Below are 19,607 nucleotides of genomic sequence, written 5' to 3' on the forward strand. Positions count from 1 at the left end.
CCAAACTGGTTAAAGTACCTGGTGGTGAATAAGAACATTCTGGACATTGTAAAGTGAGCAGCCAAGCTTGAACTGTTGAGAGTGCTTCAAGGAGAAACAGCTTCATCAGTCTTCTGAAAACCACTTACAACAGAGTTATAAAGAGCTGTGCGTTGTTACTTCTTTTATGTTGTTGCCCTCATATTTAAACAAAAAAGAAAATACTCTTTTAAAGAACTCAAATTCACACATGATACAGACGGTTTATAAGGCAGAGTAAACTTATCTTGAATCAAGATACACAAAAAATTGAGAATATTTTTTTAATGAAGTCGTACATACAGATAATTACATCGGGTCTTTAAATAAACTCTTTAAATGTACAGCTGGTATTTTCATCAAAAGAAACTTCAAGTTTTAAATCTAAGTTCTAAAACACACTTTGTACAGATTAATAGAAATTGAGATTAAACTGGCATTTTCAAGTATCATCCTTTTATGCCTTAGTTTTTTGTTGTTTTTCTTTACAGTTATAAAAACTGTATTTTACATTTTTCAACAAAAAAAAAAAAGAAAAAAAAAGAACTAAATGGATTTAATTCTATGCATTTACATCCATCTCAGGATTAGCTTACTTCACGGTAGATATTCTCAAAGTATCAACATGATAAACGGGCCTTAGTAAGAAAAGTCACCCATCTCTGGACGTCCACGTTTAGATTAGCTTGTTTTCTTGTGAATCACTACAGCATCCATTAAGACTGCAGAGAAACATGCTAAAGTATTAGACGAGTTGTTGTAAGAAAACTAAGTGTTGTTCTAATGAATTTGTTGGCATTGTGAACCTTTAGTGCCAGTGTATCAGACCGCTAAACCCAATCCTGGCCTAAAATGCAACATTCATTTCAAAAACGTGAAAATTCTGAACTGTGCGTTTCTGAGCAACCAGATCACGGTGGTCTGTTTTCTTGGCACTTCAAAGTGACTTTTTAAGTGGCGAAAACCTTTATGATCTGATTTGTATTTAATTTTTTACATCAAACGCTAATGAACTCTTAAACAGTCTGCTATCAGTGACCCACTTGAGTCAAGTTTATATTTCCTTAAGAAACCTCACCTCACAGAGTGGAAATGGAGTTGAAATTTACTTTTGGAGTCTAACTTATGCAAAAAAGGCTAAAACTTAAATCTGTGTGTGGTGTTGTGACCTCTTCAGTTTTTTTGTTTTTTTAAAAGATAATGTTCCATTCTGTTAACATGTGAAAGAATTATTCTGCTATAGTGATCTCTTCCTATTTTGGAGAACAACATCTTCTTTAAGCAGATATGTGGTTTAGACTCAGCACAAATACACTGACATGTTCCTGTTTCACACATTAAGTGTGCATTTTCTTTATCTTACACTTGAAGATGGCCAACAATTTACTTCACAGAGAGTGCATCTACTGAACAGTGTTGAATACACCTTCTCCAGTAGTAGAGTTGTGTGCGAAGAAACGGTTATGGTGTTAGAAGCTCAAAACACACTATAATGTGTGTATCACACAGAGCAGAGGGTGCTCATCTGCTGCACTTTTCCCAGGTCCGTCAGAAGCTGTTTGATGCGGCACTTAAGCTGTGGGAGTCTGGCCAGGGGATCGGGGGGCTCCAATTCACCTGTGAAGTCCAACCAACTCTCAAGCACTTCACACAGACAGGGAGAAAGAGAACGAAACTTTAACAAAATATCAAAAACATCCTAAAAAGGTGTCTCAAAGAGCTGCTTTTTGGGTAATTTTTCTGGCTGTGTCAGTCATTTCATGTTCATGTTTTAGATTAGATTTCGTAAATGACGTTTAAAAAATGTAATGTATTCAATTTCCTTAGTCTTTCATTATTGTGAGCAGGTGGCCCAGGCATGAAATATCAGGAGAAAGTTTATTGTACAAAAAAAAAAAAAAAAAACCTTCTTAAATATAAAATCCACAAAAAACAACAACACCCCAAATCAAAGGAAGTAAAAAACAAAAATTAATTGCAAACTTGGGACTTTCAACTATAAATAAGGCTAAAATTACCTAAGGGTGGAATTTTTTTATTATTCTGTTTTCAAATTATTACAGACACTGTTATTCATGTTGAAAGTGGCAAAAAATATTACTTGGTCAACCTCTAGTCCTCAGAGCAGTTAAAAGGTCATATGATGCTTTGTAATGTTTTCTTTTGCTTTTAGTGTGTAATGTTTCTTTTAGTGTGTAATATAATGTATCTATTTGTGAATGTATATGATCTGGAAAAAGTTAAGTTATTCTATATAACAGAAAACACTGCTCAAGATCAAAGTCCAGATATTACTTCCTCAAACGTCTGTCACAATGTGAAATATTAGCATAATGCTCAGCCCAAATGCATATACAAAGAAAGAGTGACACTTCAGTAAATTTTAGTGTTGTCGTCATGTCACGGAGACAACGTGTGTTAGAATGCGAAAGCAAAACCGCTGTGTTTGACCTTCTGATAATGGATGAAATTAGGAATCAGAGGTTTCGATTTATTTAGAAACCTGTTCATGAGCAGTACAACCCAAATGTTTTCTTGTGCACAGAAAGTTCTCTCTGTACACATTTTACAGAGAAGTATACTGTGAGAGCACAATGCCAGCCATATACAAAGACTACTGAGCAGTTTGAGACGGGTCACGCTAAAGATGGACGCAAAGAAGAGAACACAGCAGAGCAAATACCGCACCAGGCACAGCAAGCTCACTGTTCGCAACGCTCGAAATATAGGAAGAAAAATATAAATATTCAAATTGGGGGTGGGGATTTATATGAATATGTCTTCTAAAGATAACTGACTGTCTTCAGAAAAGTTCATTCAAATGCAGTGGTTGCCTCTAATTTCAAATGGATGCAGATATTTTTTTTGTTTAAGGCCAGTTTGCCTGTTATAGAGCAAAGAAAAAGGTGGAAAAGAAAAAGGTTTTGGAACTGGCCCATTTGTCAACAAAAAAAAGCATTATATGACCCCTTTAAACATGCAGGCTTTCTGAGATAATGCCATTTTCATTGATGGTAGTTTAGAGGTTAGGACTCAAGGTAATCAAAAGGTTGCTGGTTAAATCTTCACAAAGGCTAAATCATCAGCCATCACTACTGTGCTCATGAGCACGAAACTTAAGACCCAAATATATAAGCTAAATAAGCTCATGGTGGCAATCTACAGCTACACCTTAGAAACAAATTCAACCAACCCTGATCATGTGTTGACTCAATGACATTTCCCATATTTCTCCCCCTTACCATCAAGCTCTTTCTCAATGAGGTCCATGCGGCCAGACAGCTGGTTCTGAATGTCCTCTATGTGTGTAAGCAGGTTCATCTGCCACTGCAGGCAGTTCCTGGCCTGTTCCATGGAGCCCAGGCTGCTGTCATTCACACAGCCTGACAGAGCAATGGCACTGCTCACCTACACAAACCATAAACACAGCATTGATTTCAAACTTTGTATCCTTTCACCTACCTTGAACCAGACATGAGTTTTTAATGTTCTTTGTTACCTCTTCTTCCTTTAGGTTAAACTGAGCGGCTGTATGTATCCCCTGTTCATCCCTTGCATGTTCGAGGCCTGTACCGGGAGGTTTCTGGTAGCTGTGCTCGCTGGTAATATAAGTTTCAGGGTTTGAGTTCTGGCTGAGGAGCTCTTTGAAATGTAGGCAGTCCGGGACCCCACCCATAGGCTGGTCCTCATCAGAGTTCACCCAAGACCGGGCCCACAAGTGCAAACTTGGGTTATGCTTGTTCCTGAAAAAAATGTGATAAGCGTATTATTGTTCCCACATCTTTTCTTCTACAGTTGTATATCAGATCAACTTAAAGCCCGACAGCACTAGAAAAACAGGCCTAACATTTTTTTACTTTTCTCTTCCGGTTTCACAGACCAGGCTTAGTCCCAGACTAAAATGTCTGTTTGAGCTGTTACTGAAAGTAACTTTCAAGTAACCCAGTCTGTGAAACCAGGCCATAAACATCAAAACACACCCAATCCATCTTTTCCAGCAATACCTTTAGATAATTATTATGATAATTAAACACTATTGTGGTAGTTTATTTCCACAATGTCACCTAATTTAAAGATGTTGGTAGGCTTCTGGGAAGGCAAAGTGGCTCTTACTGTAATATATCCATCTTCAGCTGAAGGCCATTAAGCAGGTTTTTAACACTGTAAACATCAGCCAGCAGCTGGTGAGTGGACACAATTTTCTTGGCGTTCTGATGCGAGTAGTTTTCTGAGAGGAAGGACAGGCCATACATGTGGCCCTTTTGGAGCCAGTCTTTATCATGACGGTATTTAGCACTCCACCTCTGACCTGAGAAAAGTAAACATTTCAGTGACAACTCTGGAGTGGCTTATATTTCCTAGGGCTGGGTATTGACAACTTTCACGATTCGATTGGATTTAGAAACTCAAGCTTTCAATTCAATTCGATTCAATATTGATTCCTTTGAATTAGGGGTGTCGCAATATACCGGTATTGACGATAATCGTGATATTCAAAGCATGAAATATCGACATCGTGTTAATTTAGAGCAATACAATATACCGGTATTGGCGATATTGGCGTTTTCTAGACGCAGCGCTCGTCCGCGCCCGCGCAGCTAGAGTGAAACACTCTGTCCACACCCGAAAAAAGTAAGCTGAGCTCGCCAGTATTAACAGAGTTCTTCGGCTTCAAAGAAAACAGCACCTTAGAGGTGGTCGCACACCGGACGAGAAGCGCAGCGCCACGTCTTTAAAATTCGAACACATTCTGTATGAGTGTACACACACCGGACGAGAAGCACAGCGCGGTTCTATTCGGCGTCTGTCCGCGGCGCCCAGCAACGGCTCAGGACCTTGTTCAAAATCCTGCCGCGACACAGAGCGCAGAAAAAAGTGTTCAGATCACAGACTCAGCAACTATTGTATTTAATTGTACAGTATAATCATAACATAGTACAGACATTATCTCAATTCCATAATGTCCTTAAACATAATGATATTGCTGGCCATAAACTGAGAAAGTGCGTGTCCGGTGTGCAATACCTCGAGTTGTCATAGACGCGACGCGGCTATTATTTTACTAGTCATCATGGAATGGGAAACGTGACATTAACTGTTAACAGGGGGTTTCTGTGTTCATATATTTAATAAAGGGTGATTATTAAAATTAAGAACCCCGTTTTCTTTACTCATCTTATTTTTGTATTTGTATTTGCACTTGATTTTTTTATTCAAATCTGCTATCTGCATGACTTTATTGGCGCCAGTGCAACAACAGGTTTAAGAGCTTTTCAGTTCTTCAGGAAACCTTCAGACAGTGTTTGGCTTCAGTTTGAAACCAGATAAACTTCACATGCTTGTCTTCCTTCACAAAAATTTGCCATAGATTGAGTACCCCCCCCCCCCCCCCCCCCATAGATTCTATAGATATCGCGATATATCGATATCGTGAATTCTTTTGGCCACAATAACCGTGGTGTGAAAAATCTAACATCGTGACAGCCCTACTTTGAATAAACATCTGTGTTCTGGCATGCCACATTAAAGAGAACCAAATTGGTATTTACTGCTTGAATTTCATATTAAAATTGACAGATTTTAAAAGCTGACAGTAACAAAGCACAAAGCTTATTGCGAGTTATTGGATGGGAGGCGTGCTGCAAAATTCTGCATAGACTAAAGGATTGATGCTTGGGATTTAAGAATCGATAACAGTTCAAAATACAGCTGCATGCAGCAATTAACAGGCCAAGCACAAAGCAGAAACGACAAGTCATGACTGCATGTCTGGGAGCATCAGACCAGCTGCATCAACGAGCAATTAAAAGGCTATAAGATGATTTTAGGCAAAATGCCTGAAAATCAAATACAATCACTAGAGAAGAGATAAAACAGTCATTTTTGGCACCATGCCTCAACTTTGTTGATGTGGTTTATGAAAACGGTTTCACCTATCGACACGAAATCCATAACTTTTTTGTCGGCACAGTCTAAAGATGATCTGACTTGAATTTGGTGAAAATCAGACAAACGGTCTAAGAGGAGTTAAAAAAAGCGGAGATATAGCCTCACATTCATTTTGGCAGGCACTTCGTCTAATTAGTTAACGCATTACTCGAGAACGGTTTGACGAATCAACTGGAATTCCTTAACGTTTTGTCAGCATGGTCTATAGATGATTTGGTTTAATTTTCATGAAAATCAGAGCAACGGCCTTGGTGGAGTTCGACAAAGTAGGTTTTTTGGAAAATTCTAAATGGCATCATAGGGTGCAATTGAATCGTCTTGAGCCAAGGAATCAAGTGGAAAAAATATCCCCTACTGAGAATCGATTAAAATTTAGAAATCAATATTTTTAACCCAGCCCTAGTATTTACATTAACATTCAAGAAACAGACATAAGACATCTGTAGTAAGCAGAATACAAAACTATATAACTGTAGTTAGTTACTATAGTACAGTATAAAACTATAACATCCTGCTGACCCATGTGTGTGGTTTTGTTGCATGGTTGTTACCTGGTGGGTCCCGACAGATGTAACAGATGTATTGATCGGGTATGCTATCTTCCAAAAGCCCCATACACACACTGTGCTGCCAGCACATACACTCCTCACACTGTACAGAGAAAAATATACCTATTACCAGAAACTATTATGTGCAATTCCACACTACAACAGATTCAGAACAAACACAACAAAAAGGCACTCAGAACCATTTCAGCACACTTAAGATGTCTCTTGCATGAAACTGTGGTTACAGACAGAATAAAACTTATTTAAAAGTTATTGAAGAGCCATTGCTAAAAGTAATCCTACCTGAATCATGAAGCCGTTTTCTTCATCCATCTCACAGATGCAGCGAACAATTTCATCTGCACCAACTTCATCCTCATCCTGGAAGTCCTCCATAGTGATCGAGTCTAGATCCTGGTTATACTCATCTCCACTGAACAGCAAACTCTCAGTGGTTGAGTCTTCCAGGAAGTCAATGTCTGACAGGTCTGAAATAGGAAAAGGAATTAGGAAATGAAATAAGCCTCAACATCACAGTACAACACTAATATCATATTCATGTTGAATACTATCTATTTTAATTACAGAACACAAGAAAAATTTAATAGCTGAAAGTTATAACTGAAATGAGGCCATTATTTGAAAGTAGCTACAAATGGGTGCAAATGGATAAGAGGACTTACTCTCCCCGGTGAGGTCAACAGACAGTATGGCACGAGGGTATTGGAAGGTGCTGTGCTTGAAGGCACTAGAGGAAGAACGATGTAGTGGGGAAGACGGTCTTTCCAAGTAAGACAATGACATCTCATCCAGGTCTGCGTAACCTTAGCACATAGATGAGAACAATATGACCCTCTCATTTCACAACGGCGACTCGTTATGGACTGAACAAGATGGCTAGAACTAATGAGGCAATTTAAGACAAATTATAAAAATTTAAGTCACAAATTAATGAATTTTAAAAGTCAATTTAGTATAAAAGTTAAATTATTTGTAAAGCTTGTAAGTACATAGACCTCTGAACCTGAGGCAAACCCAAAATTTAACTTACAGTGCAGTTTTGATTTCTTCTTCTTTTTTTTCTTTTTCTTCTGTTTAATTCGGAAAAGGTCCTTATCTTTCCTGTCCCTCCTGTCTTTATCCCTCTTTTTCGCTACAGCAGAGAATGAAATAAGAGATATGAGGACTGGTTTATGAATGTGAAATTGAGATAAGAAAAAAAGTTCAGTAAACTCACCAAACAACTGACATTTATCCTCCAGTTTGAATTTCCGTTCTGTCTTTATACAAAGCCCTGAAGAAGAAAAAACATCCATAAGATGCACAGTTAAAGAAAATGGAAAAAAGGAAGAACTCCATTCATCATCTTTAAAATCTGCTGAATTAGCTCACCATCCAGGTGCTTGTCCTTCTTGAGAATCTTGTCATGGAGGTTATCAAAGGTTGGAGGAGGCAGGGAGACCTCCGTACTGTCTGAACTGACAGAGGCAGAGGAACGTTTCTTCTTACAGAACTTAGGAGGCCTCACACAGCCAGCGCTGTCCATTTGAAGCATGAAGCCCTGAGAGGACAGAGCTAGGACACAAAACAAAAGAATAGAACTCTCTTTAATTCAGTTTGATTGTTCAACTGTAAATTTAATAACCATTTGATTGATGATCCTGACAAATAACTGCAAGGGAACCTACAGGAAGAAGTAGAGACGGTCCTGCGCCTCTTGTTATCTGGGATATCTGACAAGGTGCTTGTAGGCATGGAAGCAGATGTGGCCCTGGTGCGGCCCACCCTGTCTGGTGAGCAGACCTCGCTGTCCATTTCTTTCTCAGTGTTATGATAGTACTTCAGGTGATAGTCCAGCAGCTTTGCTTTCCGGAAGGCTTTAGAGCATCCAGGGACTTTACACTTGAATTTATTATGGTCCAGGTCTATTAGAGACTCATTGGGAGCACTGGGGTCATCAGACTTCTTGCTGTTTATAACTGAGGAGGAAGGAGAAAGTTAGATTAAAAAAGAGAGAGAGTTAGTTTTAAATTGCAGTATCTGAATGAAGTGAGTGGAAGGCAGGTGATGATTCATACTTGGCTCTCTGGCGTGTTTGTTGGCTTTAGGAGTCCTGTAAGGAACTTTCTGACTTGCAGCTGGACACAAAATGAGAAGATAATGAATAGTTTTTAAATATCACAAAATCCAAGTAGCAATACAGGATTTAAAATCTACTGTTGATATGTTCTAAATATCCTGGTTAGTCAACTTTGCTGTTTACTATATCCACAAAACCAAGTGTCCTTTAAAAGCTTCATGGAGAAACATAACAAAGGCATTCAATGCTATGGTTACATGGCCAACCCACCTGTCACTACAGAAGGTGAATTCCCTTCAAGTGTTGTTTGATTATTGGGCAACATGTCTGTCATCTTGTCCTTCTCAGTGATTGGAGACTGAACACTGCCCGTGGGAGGAGCTGTGGATGGGCTTCCTGAAACTGGCTTTTGTGAAGAAGCTTCTGTTTTAACTGCAGTGCTGCTGTCTTCTTCAAAAGAGAGTGCTTTAAAATGCAAGATTTAAACAGGTCAATCATGGATAATTATCAAATGTCATAACAGACAATTCTAGAGTGGCACAATTGAAAAACAGCATGTTTAAAACTTGCTCTAAAATTTGGGGTCAGTATGATTTATATTGATAAGATTTATATGATCCTATTAAATTGATCAAAAGTGACAGTAAATACATTTATAATGTGACATTATAATTATAATATAAACATTTTTATCAGTTTCCACAAAACTATTAAGCAGCACAACTGTTTTTAACATTAAAAAACACCAAATCAGAATATTATAATGATTTCTGAAGGATCATGTGACACTTAAAACTGGAGTAATGATGCTGAAATTTCAAATTTGCCATCCCAAAAATCAATTACATTTTAAAACGTTTTTTTTTTAAAAAAAAAAATCTGTATTTTTAATCAAATAAATGCAGCCTTGGTGAGCATGACACTCCTTTCAAAAACATCTGAAAAACCTTACCGACCCAAAGTTTTGAAAACTGTATTTTTAGTGCTTTATTATGCCATAAGCTCTGCATAGTTCGTGTCTCTCACCAGGTTTCTGAGAGCCATCTGGGGGAGGAGGTTGAGTGATGGAATCCCTCATGTGTGGTGAAGAGGGGTAAGCCTGGTCAGAGCTTGTCGCTAGACGCTGAGACCGTCTCCTTCTCTGGGGGGAGTTGGAAGGGGCTATGCGGAAACAGACATGCATGTTATTATCATCATCAATACATTATGAAATATTAAGTCTGTTATAATTGCTGACAGTTGAATATATAAAAATTACTACTGCTCTCTGGCTGACCCACCAGTGTGTGTGCTGTCTGGAAGGGTGTGTGTCGAAATGGATGAAGGACTGGGTTCGGGGGCTGCGGTTGTGTTCTGACTGCTAGAGGTGGACTCTCCCGAGTCGTGTTTAAGTCTTCTTGAGCGAGACTTGCACAGGGATGGGCTAGAGAGGGATGCTGGGGTTCTTTGGGCACTGACAGATTGGGATTTCTCTTCAATTGGACTAGCCTCTGCACCTGACACTTTCTGAGGGGTGGAGACGTAAACATGACACAGTGTGTGTACTAAAGTGATCATCATGTTGATAACAGTATGTCAGTTTCATCTATACCTGCTGTGATGTTACTGGAAACTCTTTTGACTCTGCTTTGCATTCAGACTCAGTGTCAGCACATCCTTGATGATTAGAAACGAAAAGCACACTTAAAATATCTTAATCACTACACACTGCTGAATCAGTATCACAGTTTATTTAGGAAATATAGAAGCCATGATATTAGCATGAACTTTTTTCTCAAAGCCAAGCACAGCAAAGACAACAGAACAAACTGTAAGCTGTCAGTCAAATGAACTTAACTTGTTGATACATGCTTGATCTGCACACTTTTGTTGACTTGCGCAGTTTATCATCACACTTTAATAGTATTTATAGCTCCTAACTTAAACAAGCTGTGTTACTATGAGGAATGATTAGCTCAAAATTTAGATCTGTATGCAGGTGGAAGGTACTTTAAATTAAATACATACACCTCTCACGCAAGTGTCAGCGATTACACATTTGCACGCGTGCCATAGGTTGCAGACCCCTGCTCTATAGGGTTGACTGCATGTTCAGATATTAGCTAGAAACTATTTATTGGCATAAACTCTGGAAATTAAGCCTTGTTGTGGGTTGTTACTCTCTGCTAATGTTTACCTGTCCCTTTGCTGAGACGAGTCCTTTTACTGCCACACGAGTTGCCTTGTCTTTTGCTCCTCCTCTTTGCTGTAGCTGATTCAAGCTCCTCAACAGCCGGCTTACTGTCCTCCTCAATAGCCGGCTTGCTGTCCTCCTCAATAGCCGGCTTGCTGTCCTCCTCAATAGCCGGCTTGCTGTCCTCCTCGATAGCCGGCTTGCTGTCCTCCTCGATAGCCGGCTTACTGTCCTCCTCTTCTGAGTCTAGGTCTGCTGTGTAAACAAGGAAATAGACATAAGGTTGATGTTGCTGCTCAAAATGAATGAAGTGTTGATTTAAGATCAGGCTCCAACCAAATGAAAAAGGTTTATGAAAGATATGTAAGTGAACACAGATCAGCAGGAAATAACTTCACCATAAAATGTCTAGAAACTACAATTCATTAGGCAAGACAAGTCCTAACAAATCACATACCAAGTTTCTCTGATTCACTATCATCATCATCGTCGTCGTCGTCATCATCATCATCATCAAGCTCTTCATCCGACCGTTGTTCTCTCCTGTCCTCTCGGTCCTTGTTGCTGTTGGCACTGGTACGTGGTCTGTTCCCTCCTTTATTCTTGGCTGCAGCTGAGGCAGCCTTCACCAGAGCGATCCAGTCCTGCTTGAACACAAACCAATACACTATCAGTCACATCTGACATGGTCAGGTCACAAATATACTTCTTGTCATGGCAAACGTAAAAAAAAGAGGAGAAAAAAAAAAGAAGCTTTTTAAGCATTAATAATGTAGTAAAGTTAACTGAGGAGGTAGAATAAAGTGATTTGGCATCCCTGAGCTGCCTGACTGGCACAAAGATGCAACTGTAAGCTGTGTAGACCAGCTGCTTGTCTTCAAATATTATTCGCGATTGACATCATGCATTTTACCTTCTGAAAGAGAGGAAGAGGTCAAGGACAATACTATAGATGGCCACACTAAAATATACGATTAACTATAAAGCATCATGCTTAGAATTGATTGTCATATGTCATACAACAGTTATCTAGCAGTGTAGCAACGGATGTCCAAAAACATCTATTAAACTTCAGGAGAAACTATTTGTTAATTAAACAGAACTGAGGAGGACTCTCTGTGAAATCACTTTAATAAACTTACTTGTCCTTTTGCATCTTCTGGCATGGACTTGATATGGATTCTTTTTACACAGCGAATGACTCCATCATAAAACTGTACAGTGTAAGTGCCTAAAGTACAAAAAAATAACAGCAAATCAGTGCCTTTTTATACATCAGAGTCTTTCGATTTGATTCAAATACCGGTAAACAATACTGTGTGAAGGCATTAATATTGTATGTAGGCATTCAGGTAAATCCTATGCTTTTCAAAATAGCATTTGAGAACACTTTTCCCTTTGCATTTGAAAACCATTTAATCAAATTTAACACCTTTTTCTATTGCATACTGACAGAAGAAGTATGTTTCTGCCCAGAAGGGTCAGCAAGATGACCTTACCTTCCTTGTTGATACTTTCAATCTTGGCAGGGTAGTAGCGGCAATCTGTCCACCGGGCAAGCACCTCCTCACCATCTCTCAATTCCTAAAGATGAAACAAAAACAGAATAGACATGCAATTAATTAGTCAACACACCAAGATAAATTCAGCCAAGCCTGTATTGAAGATATGGGATGTGCTGTGGTCATAAAAGTGAATGGTTAGAGCAGAACAAACTGTGATGGACACACAGAAAACCTCTGATTATTTCATGTAATACCTGGCAAGCTGATAACAGTAGTTAAGCAACCACACAGATACTAGTGAAAATGTAATTCAAGAAAACCAAAGAAGCTTCAACTGTATTTAAAGATTCTTAATTATAATTCTAGCTCTAATATAAAAAAAAAAAAATTATGTCTATACATCAGAAAGGAACGCTTTCTCTAGAAAAAAAAAACACCATTCAAAAGTTTGGGGTGAGTAAGTTTTTCTTATTTTGTTAAAAAAAAAAAATCTGTTATTTTCTATTCTATTCATCAAAGAATCCTAAAAAGGGTTTCCAAAAATATATATTATGAAGCACATAGGTTGTCAACATAAAAATAAGACATTCTAATTGAACACTGATTCAGCATAGTAGAAATATTACTGAACGATCATGTGACACCGAAGACTGGAGTAATAATGGCTGCTAAAAATTCAGCACAGGAATCAATTACATTTCAAAATGTTAAATGGAAAACAGATATTTTAAATGGCAATTCAATTTCAAAGTATAACCATTTTTACTGTATTTGAATAAAATAAATGCAGCCTCAGTCAGCAAAAGACTTATTTCACTTTACAAAATCTTACTGACCCCAAACTTTTGAACAGTAGTGTAAGTGTAACAACACCTCTTTAAATATAAGTCACAAAGGCCTGTTTATTTAATTTTTTTAAATGGATGATTGTTTGTGGCCCAACAAAACATTAAAAGGTTTTGGCTATGTAGATGGAGGAAAAACCCAAACAATGATGGGACAAGCAGTTGAGAGAGCCAGATCAAGGTAGATGGGCAATTGAGGTATGTACTTGTCTCTGCTGAGGTAAGTCTTTTTGGTCCTCTGTGCTCTCTGTACTTCCAGGAAGCTCACGAAGGCGAGATGCTCTCATCTCGCTGAAACTCTCCTGGCAGAAATGTTTGTAAGACAAGAATTAATCAATCACTCATCTCAATAACAAATGAGTGGCTGAAAACTTCAATAATGTTAAGTTTAGCAGCTGAAAAACTTCATTTGGCACTATGAAGACATATTCTAACAGCCCACAAAGGACCCTGCATTTCTCATGCTTGCCAAGTCATCCTAGACAGTTCAGACCATAAACATATCTGACAATAGGAAGTACTGCAAACATACAGACACCTCCTCTTCTTTGAGACCCTCTTTGCGGAGTGCCGGTCTCTCTAATGGCCGAAGTCTGTTGCTGTCCCAGAGAATCCATTCGTCGTACCTATGGCTCCAACGGTCAAAATGCACAAGCATCTTTCCCTCATCATAATCAATTTTCTCGATACGTGAAGGGTACCTGCGAAGACAGCATTTAACAAAGATCAGATCATTGATAGATAACTTGAAAAACAACAAAAAGCACTGAAAATAACTAAAGCTTTAATAACGAAATTAAATTCAAGTACTCCTGAAAATGGAACCAAACTATTCCTTTAGTACTAGTACTTAAAAAAAACGTAACACTGCTCTTACACAAGGGGTTTTAATCTTTTAGATGCCCCCATTGAACCCCTACTAATATAGTTTATTGTATAAAGACCTGGTTTATATTGTGAAACATTTATATTATAAATGTGTAAAAATATAATGTGGAAAATATTTTGTTAATATTACTTCAATTTTTATTTTTATTTTTTTAAATAATGAATTTACTTCTTTTAATTATTATTCATTCATTTATTTTATTTATCTCAGCCACCTGCGAGTTCCCAGACCCCAGTTTGAAAAGCTAAATTAATTCATACCATTTTTGCAGGTAGTCCTGGGCCTCAACCCTGGCACCAACCTCGTAAGAGATCCCTGGTCGATTTGGAGGTTTCTTGCTCATTTTGAGTGTACTCTTACCAGATCTTTCTCAAGACACAAATGCTCTTTCGTCCTGTGGACGGACCTGTGAATGTAAAGAAATTATCTATGAGTCTATGTACATAATCAGCTGAACTATATTGCATGAACAAATGCTTGACATTTGACATTCTTTATACCAACTTTAAACAAAAAAGTCAAATCTTTCACTCCTAAATCATGCATTTCATTTTCATCGGTAGTATTTGTAGATTTATCAATAAACTGCACGGTTTCATGTAAGCTGATTAAAGAAAATATGCTCAACTATTTTACCAGCTGGCAAAATGTACCCTAAACCAGGCCTTTGATTGCCCTACTGTATTCTGATACACTCATATCAGGGATATTTTCCAAACGTTTGCACACTTAACGTGTCACGAAATAGCATCACATGCAAACAACAGAAATCAAGCAAATATATATAATCAAAGTTTTTTCTGGCTGGACAGTAGCTTATTGAGCTATTCAGCTACTATACTACTACACTCCACTTATGACTGTCTACCGCACAAATTAAATCGCTATGTTAAAAAAAATTGTTACTCTATACGGAAAACGGAACCCTCTAAAATACCTAGATAAAAATTTAAAAGTGGGGGGAAAATAAAATAAAATGGTAAATGACTCTTTTACCTGGATTATCATAGCTCGCTAATGCTAGGTATTGGCTAACGAGCTTCTTCTCAAATTTTATGCTGCCTGAATATAATTGTCAAGTTTTCTCCTTAAATAACTACAAAACCCCTGAGCATAAATATTACAGTTCAATATTTCAAAGATGAAACTTCAAGTCAAACCTCTCATTGTCCAGTTAGCACAGCAGAACTAGCCAAACAGCTAATGCTGTACCAGCTGACTAGCTAAACCGTTCCGAGGGGATAAAACTATGTGCAAAAAAAGAGAAAAAAAAAATGACAGGCCAGTTTTCATCTTTGTTAAACCAACTCGAAGAGTGACAGTTGCTTTCTGGCGTCCGCTATACGTGTGACATATAGATTTACCTTAGCAAATTCATTGAGAGAATAGCAATTAATTCCTATGGTGTATTGTGATCATTCAAGCTCAGTTACTTTTACCCAAACTGGACGTGGGCGCGCACGCACGCGACGCACAAAATGCCTGAAGGCACGCGCACCGCAGACTAACACGTGACCGATATTCAGACGCTTTGTGTTTTGTTTGTTTTGTATTTAAAGAGGCAGAACCGTACTAAATCGACCACCTCTGTTGTAGTGTCAGATGTTTTTGTTTGGGTGCGTGTGTTAGATCTTCTGTTGTTGTGACTGCTCCTTTTTCTTGAATCAAAGTATTCACATGAATTGAAAGGGAGAACATTTTGAACTCTGAATTTTGCCCAATCCTGGTATACAGACCGTTTACAATGACCTGTTCAAATTATTCCAGTGTTAAACACACTCACGGCTGTCTCTCTTTGGAAAATCCAGTTGTGTTGAAACAAAAATAGTTTTCTTTGTCAGTCTTCTTCATGTCTGTATTCTTTATGCTCTCTTTTTGCTTTTGTGTTGTTTGGTGATAATAAATTATAGGGTAAGATGGGATAAGATTGACACCCATCCCCCACCTTATTTTTTCTCTCTTGACCAGATATTAATGATATTAGTGCTCTTCTAAATTTTGCAATTTAATCTAAATATCATCATGAGATTTAGTCAGTCGAAACAGTTTTGAGGTTAATTGATTTTGTGTCTCTGGAAAATAGTGACCTTACCTATGATGTCACTTGGACTATATTAACGATGTCTTAAATACATTTTCTGGGCCAGCAAGTTATAATGCCTTAGAAGCCTATGGAGGAGTGATCCAGCTCTCAGATTTAATCAAAAATATCTTAATTTGTGTTCCGAAGATGAACGAAGGTCTTACGGGGTTGGAACAACATGAGGGTGAGTAATTACTGACAGAATTTTCATTTTTGGGTGAACTAACCCTTTAATAATTATTCTCATTTGTTATGCCATGCTTTACCCAAGATCAGACAATGTTTAATAGAAATATCTTAAAGGGGTTGGATTAAAAAAATTAAAACAACTCACACAATAGAACTAATGTAAAGGTTCTGCCATTTAAAACTATAGGGAAAATATATTTTTCTCTTAATCTTATTAGTATTGTAATTTATCAATGCCTTTTGACATGTTAATGAGAGTGAGTCCAGTCTTGCAAAAAAAATGCAGGTGAACTATTTTCTTAAGACATAATGTGTTTAAGAAGCTTCAATTATCTGGCAGTTTGAGAATTTGATTAATTTATAACTTTATTGCTCAATATCCGAATCTCCACATTCGTGTTGTTCTGCTGACAAATGGAAAATAAGAAAATACAAAATTGCTTGCCAGAACTAAACTTAAGAGGGGAAAGTGAACAAAACACAGTATTTTAAGTTCAGGTGACCAAGAACACAGTAAATAGTTTGAGTAAAACATAGTTTTTATTCAAAACAATTAACTTATTTCTGTGCTTGCATGTGCACCGCACACTGATATGCAATTAATAATAAACCACTTTGTGTTTTGTTTGTTTGGTTGTAAAGGGAAAGAACCCTTTTACTTCAACTCAAAACCTCTGTTATAATGTGAAATGTCGTTCAAGTGACAATTTGTTTAATTCACATGTGGCTCAAAACCTGTGCTATAAATGTAATATGAATAAAAAAAATAAAAAAATAAAAAAAATAATAACATTTAGGCCTAATTGTTCAGTATGAGTTACTGATACAAATTTCTTTACAGAACACATTGGGTATTTTTTAAGAAATATTATGTGATATTAATCCAAGTTAAAAATGACAACTATAGACATTTGTATTAAATAGCCTATATACTTCACTATATTTAATACATTTATTTTTTTGCAACCATAATGGTAAATCTCCCATAATGCTCTAATTTACCAAAACTATTCAAAATAGAGATCAAAATCAATAGATTAAAATTTTGGTGTCAATATTTTAATTAACATATTTCAAAGTTATCAGAAAACAAAGTGGTGAAAATTGCGTGGACATTTTATTTCAGTTTTAATGGACAACTTGCGGTGCTTTCCTCTGTCGTGTGACTTTGTTCAATTTCTTTGATTTGGTGTGGCTAAATGTAACAGAAACTCAAGCACAATCGTTTCATTTTTAAAAGCAATAAGCAATCAGCACAGCGATTGACATCACCAATGATATCTGTATTTAACTTCTGGAAAAGCTGAAGAACTGAAAAACCTCTGTCGCCATCTGCAGCTCAGATGAAATATTCATAATTAGTCTAGCATTAGCCTATAGCCTCGATTTCAACCTGTTTGAGATTTGAATTGTTTTGATATTGTCTTTTACATTCCAAAAGATTACTAATAATCACATTGAAACAAAATAATACATTTAAAAGTTATTTATTTCAGAAACACAAGAATGTCAAGAATGCACTTTCAAATTAATCATAAAAAGTAGGCTATGAAAGTGATGCTCTCTTTCTAATCTATTTACATTGTAGTTGTGAATTTAACCATCCATCATCCGGTCGGCTGCATCGTGGCAGTTATCAAACAAAAGTTTGTAGTCCGTTCCTCCGGCCTTCACAAAAGCAGACACTGTCTTGCTCCCACGAAAATCTTTTGTCTCAACAATCTGTCCATTAAAAAAAAGACAAAAGATTAGCGCAGACCAAAATGATCTTCTAAAGTTAAATGAAATTGCTAAGGTAGGCTATTAAATAAGTCTAATTTCTAAAAAAAAAATACAGACTATGGATAAAATACAGTCTTTTATATACAAGTAAGTTGCACACATATCAGAGTTACAGAATGACTTGCCTTCCAGTTATTGCTCATATGACGGGCAGCCACAACAACAGTCTGAGTTGAGATTCCATAGCCATCTCCTTTATGGACCAGCCATTTAGTGCCGTCTGCTAGAGTCACTCTAAAAGCAGAACCAGCAGAAGACATGCCTAATATTTAACACATTCTTTCCTCTCAGTATACAAGTGTGATGTATTCACCATGTATTGAACACAATGCACGTGCTAATACAAAATAAAATGACAAAACTGTTCATTGTATCTTGATTACCTGACTCCAGAGTGGCTGAGTTTGCCTACTTGGAAAGACATCCCCTCCAAAGGTCTGGTCATCCTCTCTGCCTTGTAAACTTTGGAGTTGTACAGTTTCCTTAGATCAGACATTTTGGAAAGGTCGAAACTGTAAGAGTTTCCACCCCCTGAAAATTCAATGTGACAGAAAATATATTATTCATATGAAGGCACTATATTGTTAACTTTAAAAGTAAGGTAGAAGGCAGAAAAACCTTAGTTCACCTTCTTGTTGGTTATTACAATTAAATTAAATTAAACTATAGAAAAGGTTTAGTGTAGTAAATGTAATGCTGAGCAAAGTAAAAATGAACAAAATTTGTAAATATACCATTGCCCCATGAGGATTCAGCCACCATGGCCAACATGGCCAAGAAAAGCAGACCCAATGTAGTCTTGAAGGACATCATGGTTCACAGCAAACTGAAGCTTGGTAGAAAACCGGAGCAATTTGTATACTTTTCTGACCCTGTGACCCTCCCTTTACCAAAATATTGCTTCACTGCTGATGTCATCTGAACAAACATGGCTTGTGATTTGGGAAAGACCAGGATTGCACAATTTTAGCTTGAAAGGTTATTGGTTAGAGCTGTGCTGCTCAAGTTCTGAATTTCCTCCAGAGGTCTAGTTGTTCTTTTGGCAAATGGAAAGCGGGAAAAGCCAGAATTGCACAACTGGAAGAGAAAAAAAAAACATACACAGCTGCTAAATTGAAAAAGAGCAAGAAAACAGTAAGTGTTGGGGGGAAATAAATTCGTATTTAGTAGACAATGATATTCAACTTAATCATGTTATCTTAATTTTTCTTTTATTGAATTTTAGTTTTTATTGAATTTACTTTTGGAAAAGAAAGTCATGTCTATTAACAGCTGCCAAAATTAAACTATAGTAAAGTATTTTTTGTTATTGTGTACGTGTAGTTATTTTTTTGTTATTATGTGGAAATTTTCAATTATCTGATTCAGTGCCCTGGTTTGCAAAAGAAAATGTCCCATTCATTTCGATAGACATTTCAAAAACATGTAGTTCACCCAAAATGAAAATTCTGTCATCATTTACTTTCCCTCAAGTTGTTCCAAACCTGTATGAATTTCTTTTTTCTGCTGAGCACAAATAGAAGATCATTTTAAGAATATGGGTAAC

The 19,607-nt window shown here is 37.2% G+C and overlaps 2 protein-coding genes across 12 annotated transcripts; both read right to left on the bottom strand.

Annotated features, from left to right (window-relative positions):
- Nucleotides 1–544: 544 nt before the first annotated feature.
- phf20l1 (PHD finger protein 20 like 1) lies at nucleotides 545–15,482 on the bottom strand. Of its 11 annotated transcripts, none has more exons than XM_084435642.1 (24): nucleotides 15,372–15,482; nucleotides 14,268–14,413; nucleotides 13,657–13,819; nucleotides 13,325–13,420; nucleotides 12,268–12,352; nucleotides 11,911–11,999; nucleotides 11,226–11,412; nucleotides 10,772–11,023; nucleotides 10,187–10,251; nucleotides 9,876–10,101; nucleotides 9,622–9,756; nucleotides 8,866–9,060; nucleotides 8,594–8,653; nucleotides 8,204–8,494; nucleotides 7,908–8,090; nucleotides 7,753–7,809; nucleotides 7,567–7,668; nucleotides 7,199–7,339; nucleotides 6,819–7,003; nucleotides 6,519–6,618; nucleotides 4,132–4,327; nucleotides 3,518–3,761; nucleotides 3,261–3,426; nucleotides 545–1,662 (listed from the first exon to the last, which is right to left on the bottom strand). In XM_084435642.1, the coding sequence occupies exons 2-24, from the start codon at nucleotides 14,348–14,350 to the stop codon at nucleotides 1,520–1,522; spliced, it is 3,444 nt and encodes a 1,147-aa protein (XP_084291768.1). In that variant the 5' UTR covers nucleotides 14,351–14,413; nucleotides 15,372–15,482; the 3' UTR covers nucleotides 545–1,519. The 11 variants fall into 11 exon arrangements, with proteins under 11 accessions (XP_084291768.1, XP_084291766.1, XP_084291764.1 ...); XM_084435640.1 differs by having other exon boundaries at nucleotides 11,226–11,415; XM_084435638.1 differs by having other exon boundaries at nucleotides 13,651–13,819.
- A 2,378-nt stretch (nucleotides 15,483–17,860) lies between these two features.
- LOC311275593 (uncharacterized protein) lies at nucleotides 17,861–18,968 on the bottom strand. Its single transcript, XM_084384720.1, has 4 exons — nucleotides 18,796–18,968; nucleotides 18,445–18,592; nucleotides 18,187–18,295; nucleotides 17,861–18,001 (listed from the first exon to the last, which is right to left on the bottom strand). The coding sequence occupies exons 1-4, from the start codon at nucleotides 18,872–18,874 to the stop codon at nucleotides 17,876–17,878; spliced, it is 462 nt and encodes a 153-aa protein (XP_084240846.1). The 5' UTR covers nucleotides 18,875–18,968; the 3' UTR covers nucleotides 17,861–17,875.
- Nucleotides 18,969–19,607: the final 639 nt, after the last annotated feature.

This window comes from Rutilus rutilus (genome assembly GCF_951802725.1).
Source record: "Rutilus rutilus genome assembly, chromosome: 17".
NCBI classification, from domain to species: Eukaryota; Metazoa; Chordata; class Actinopteri; order Cypriniformes; family Leuciscidae; genus Rutilus; species Rutilus rutilus.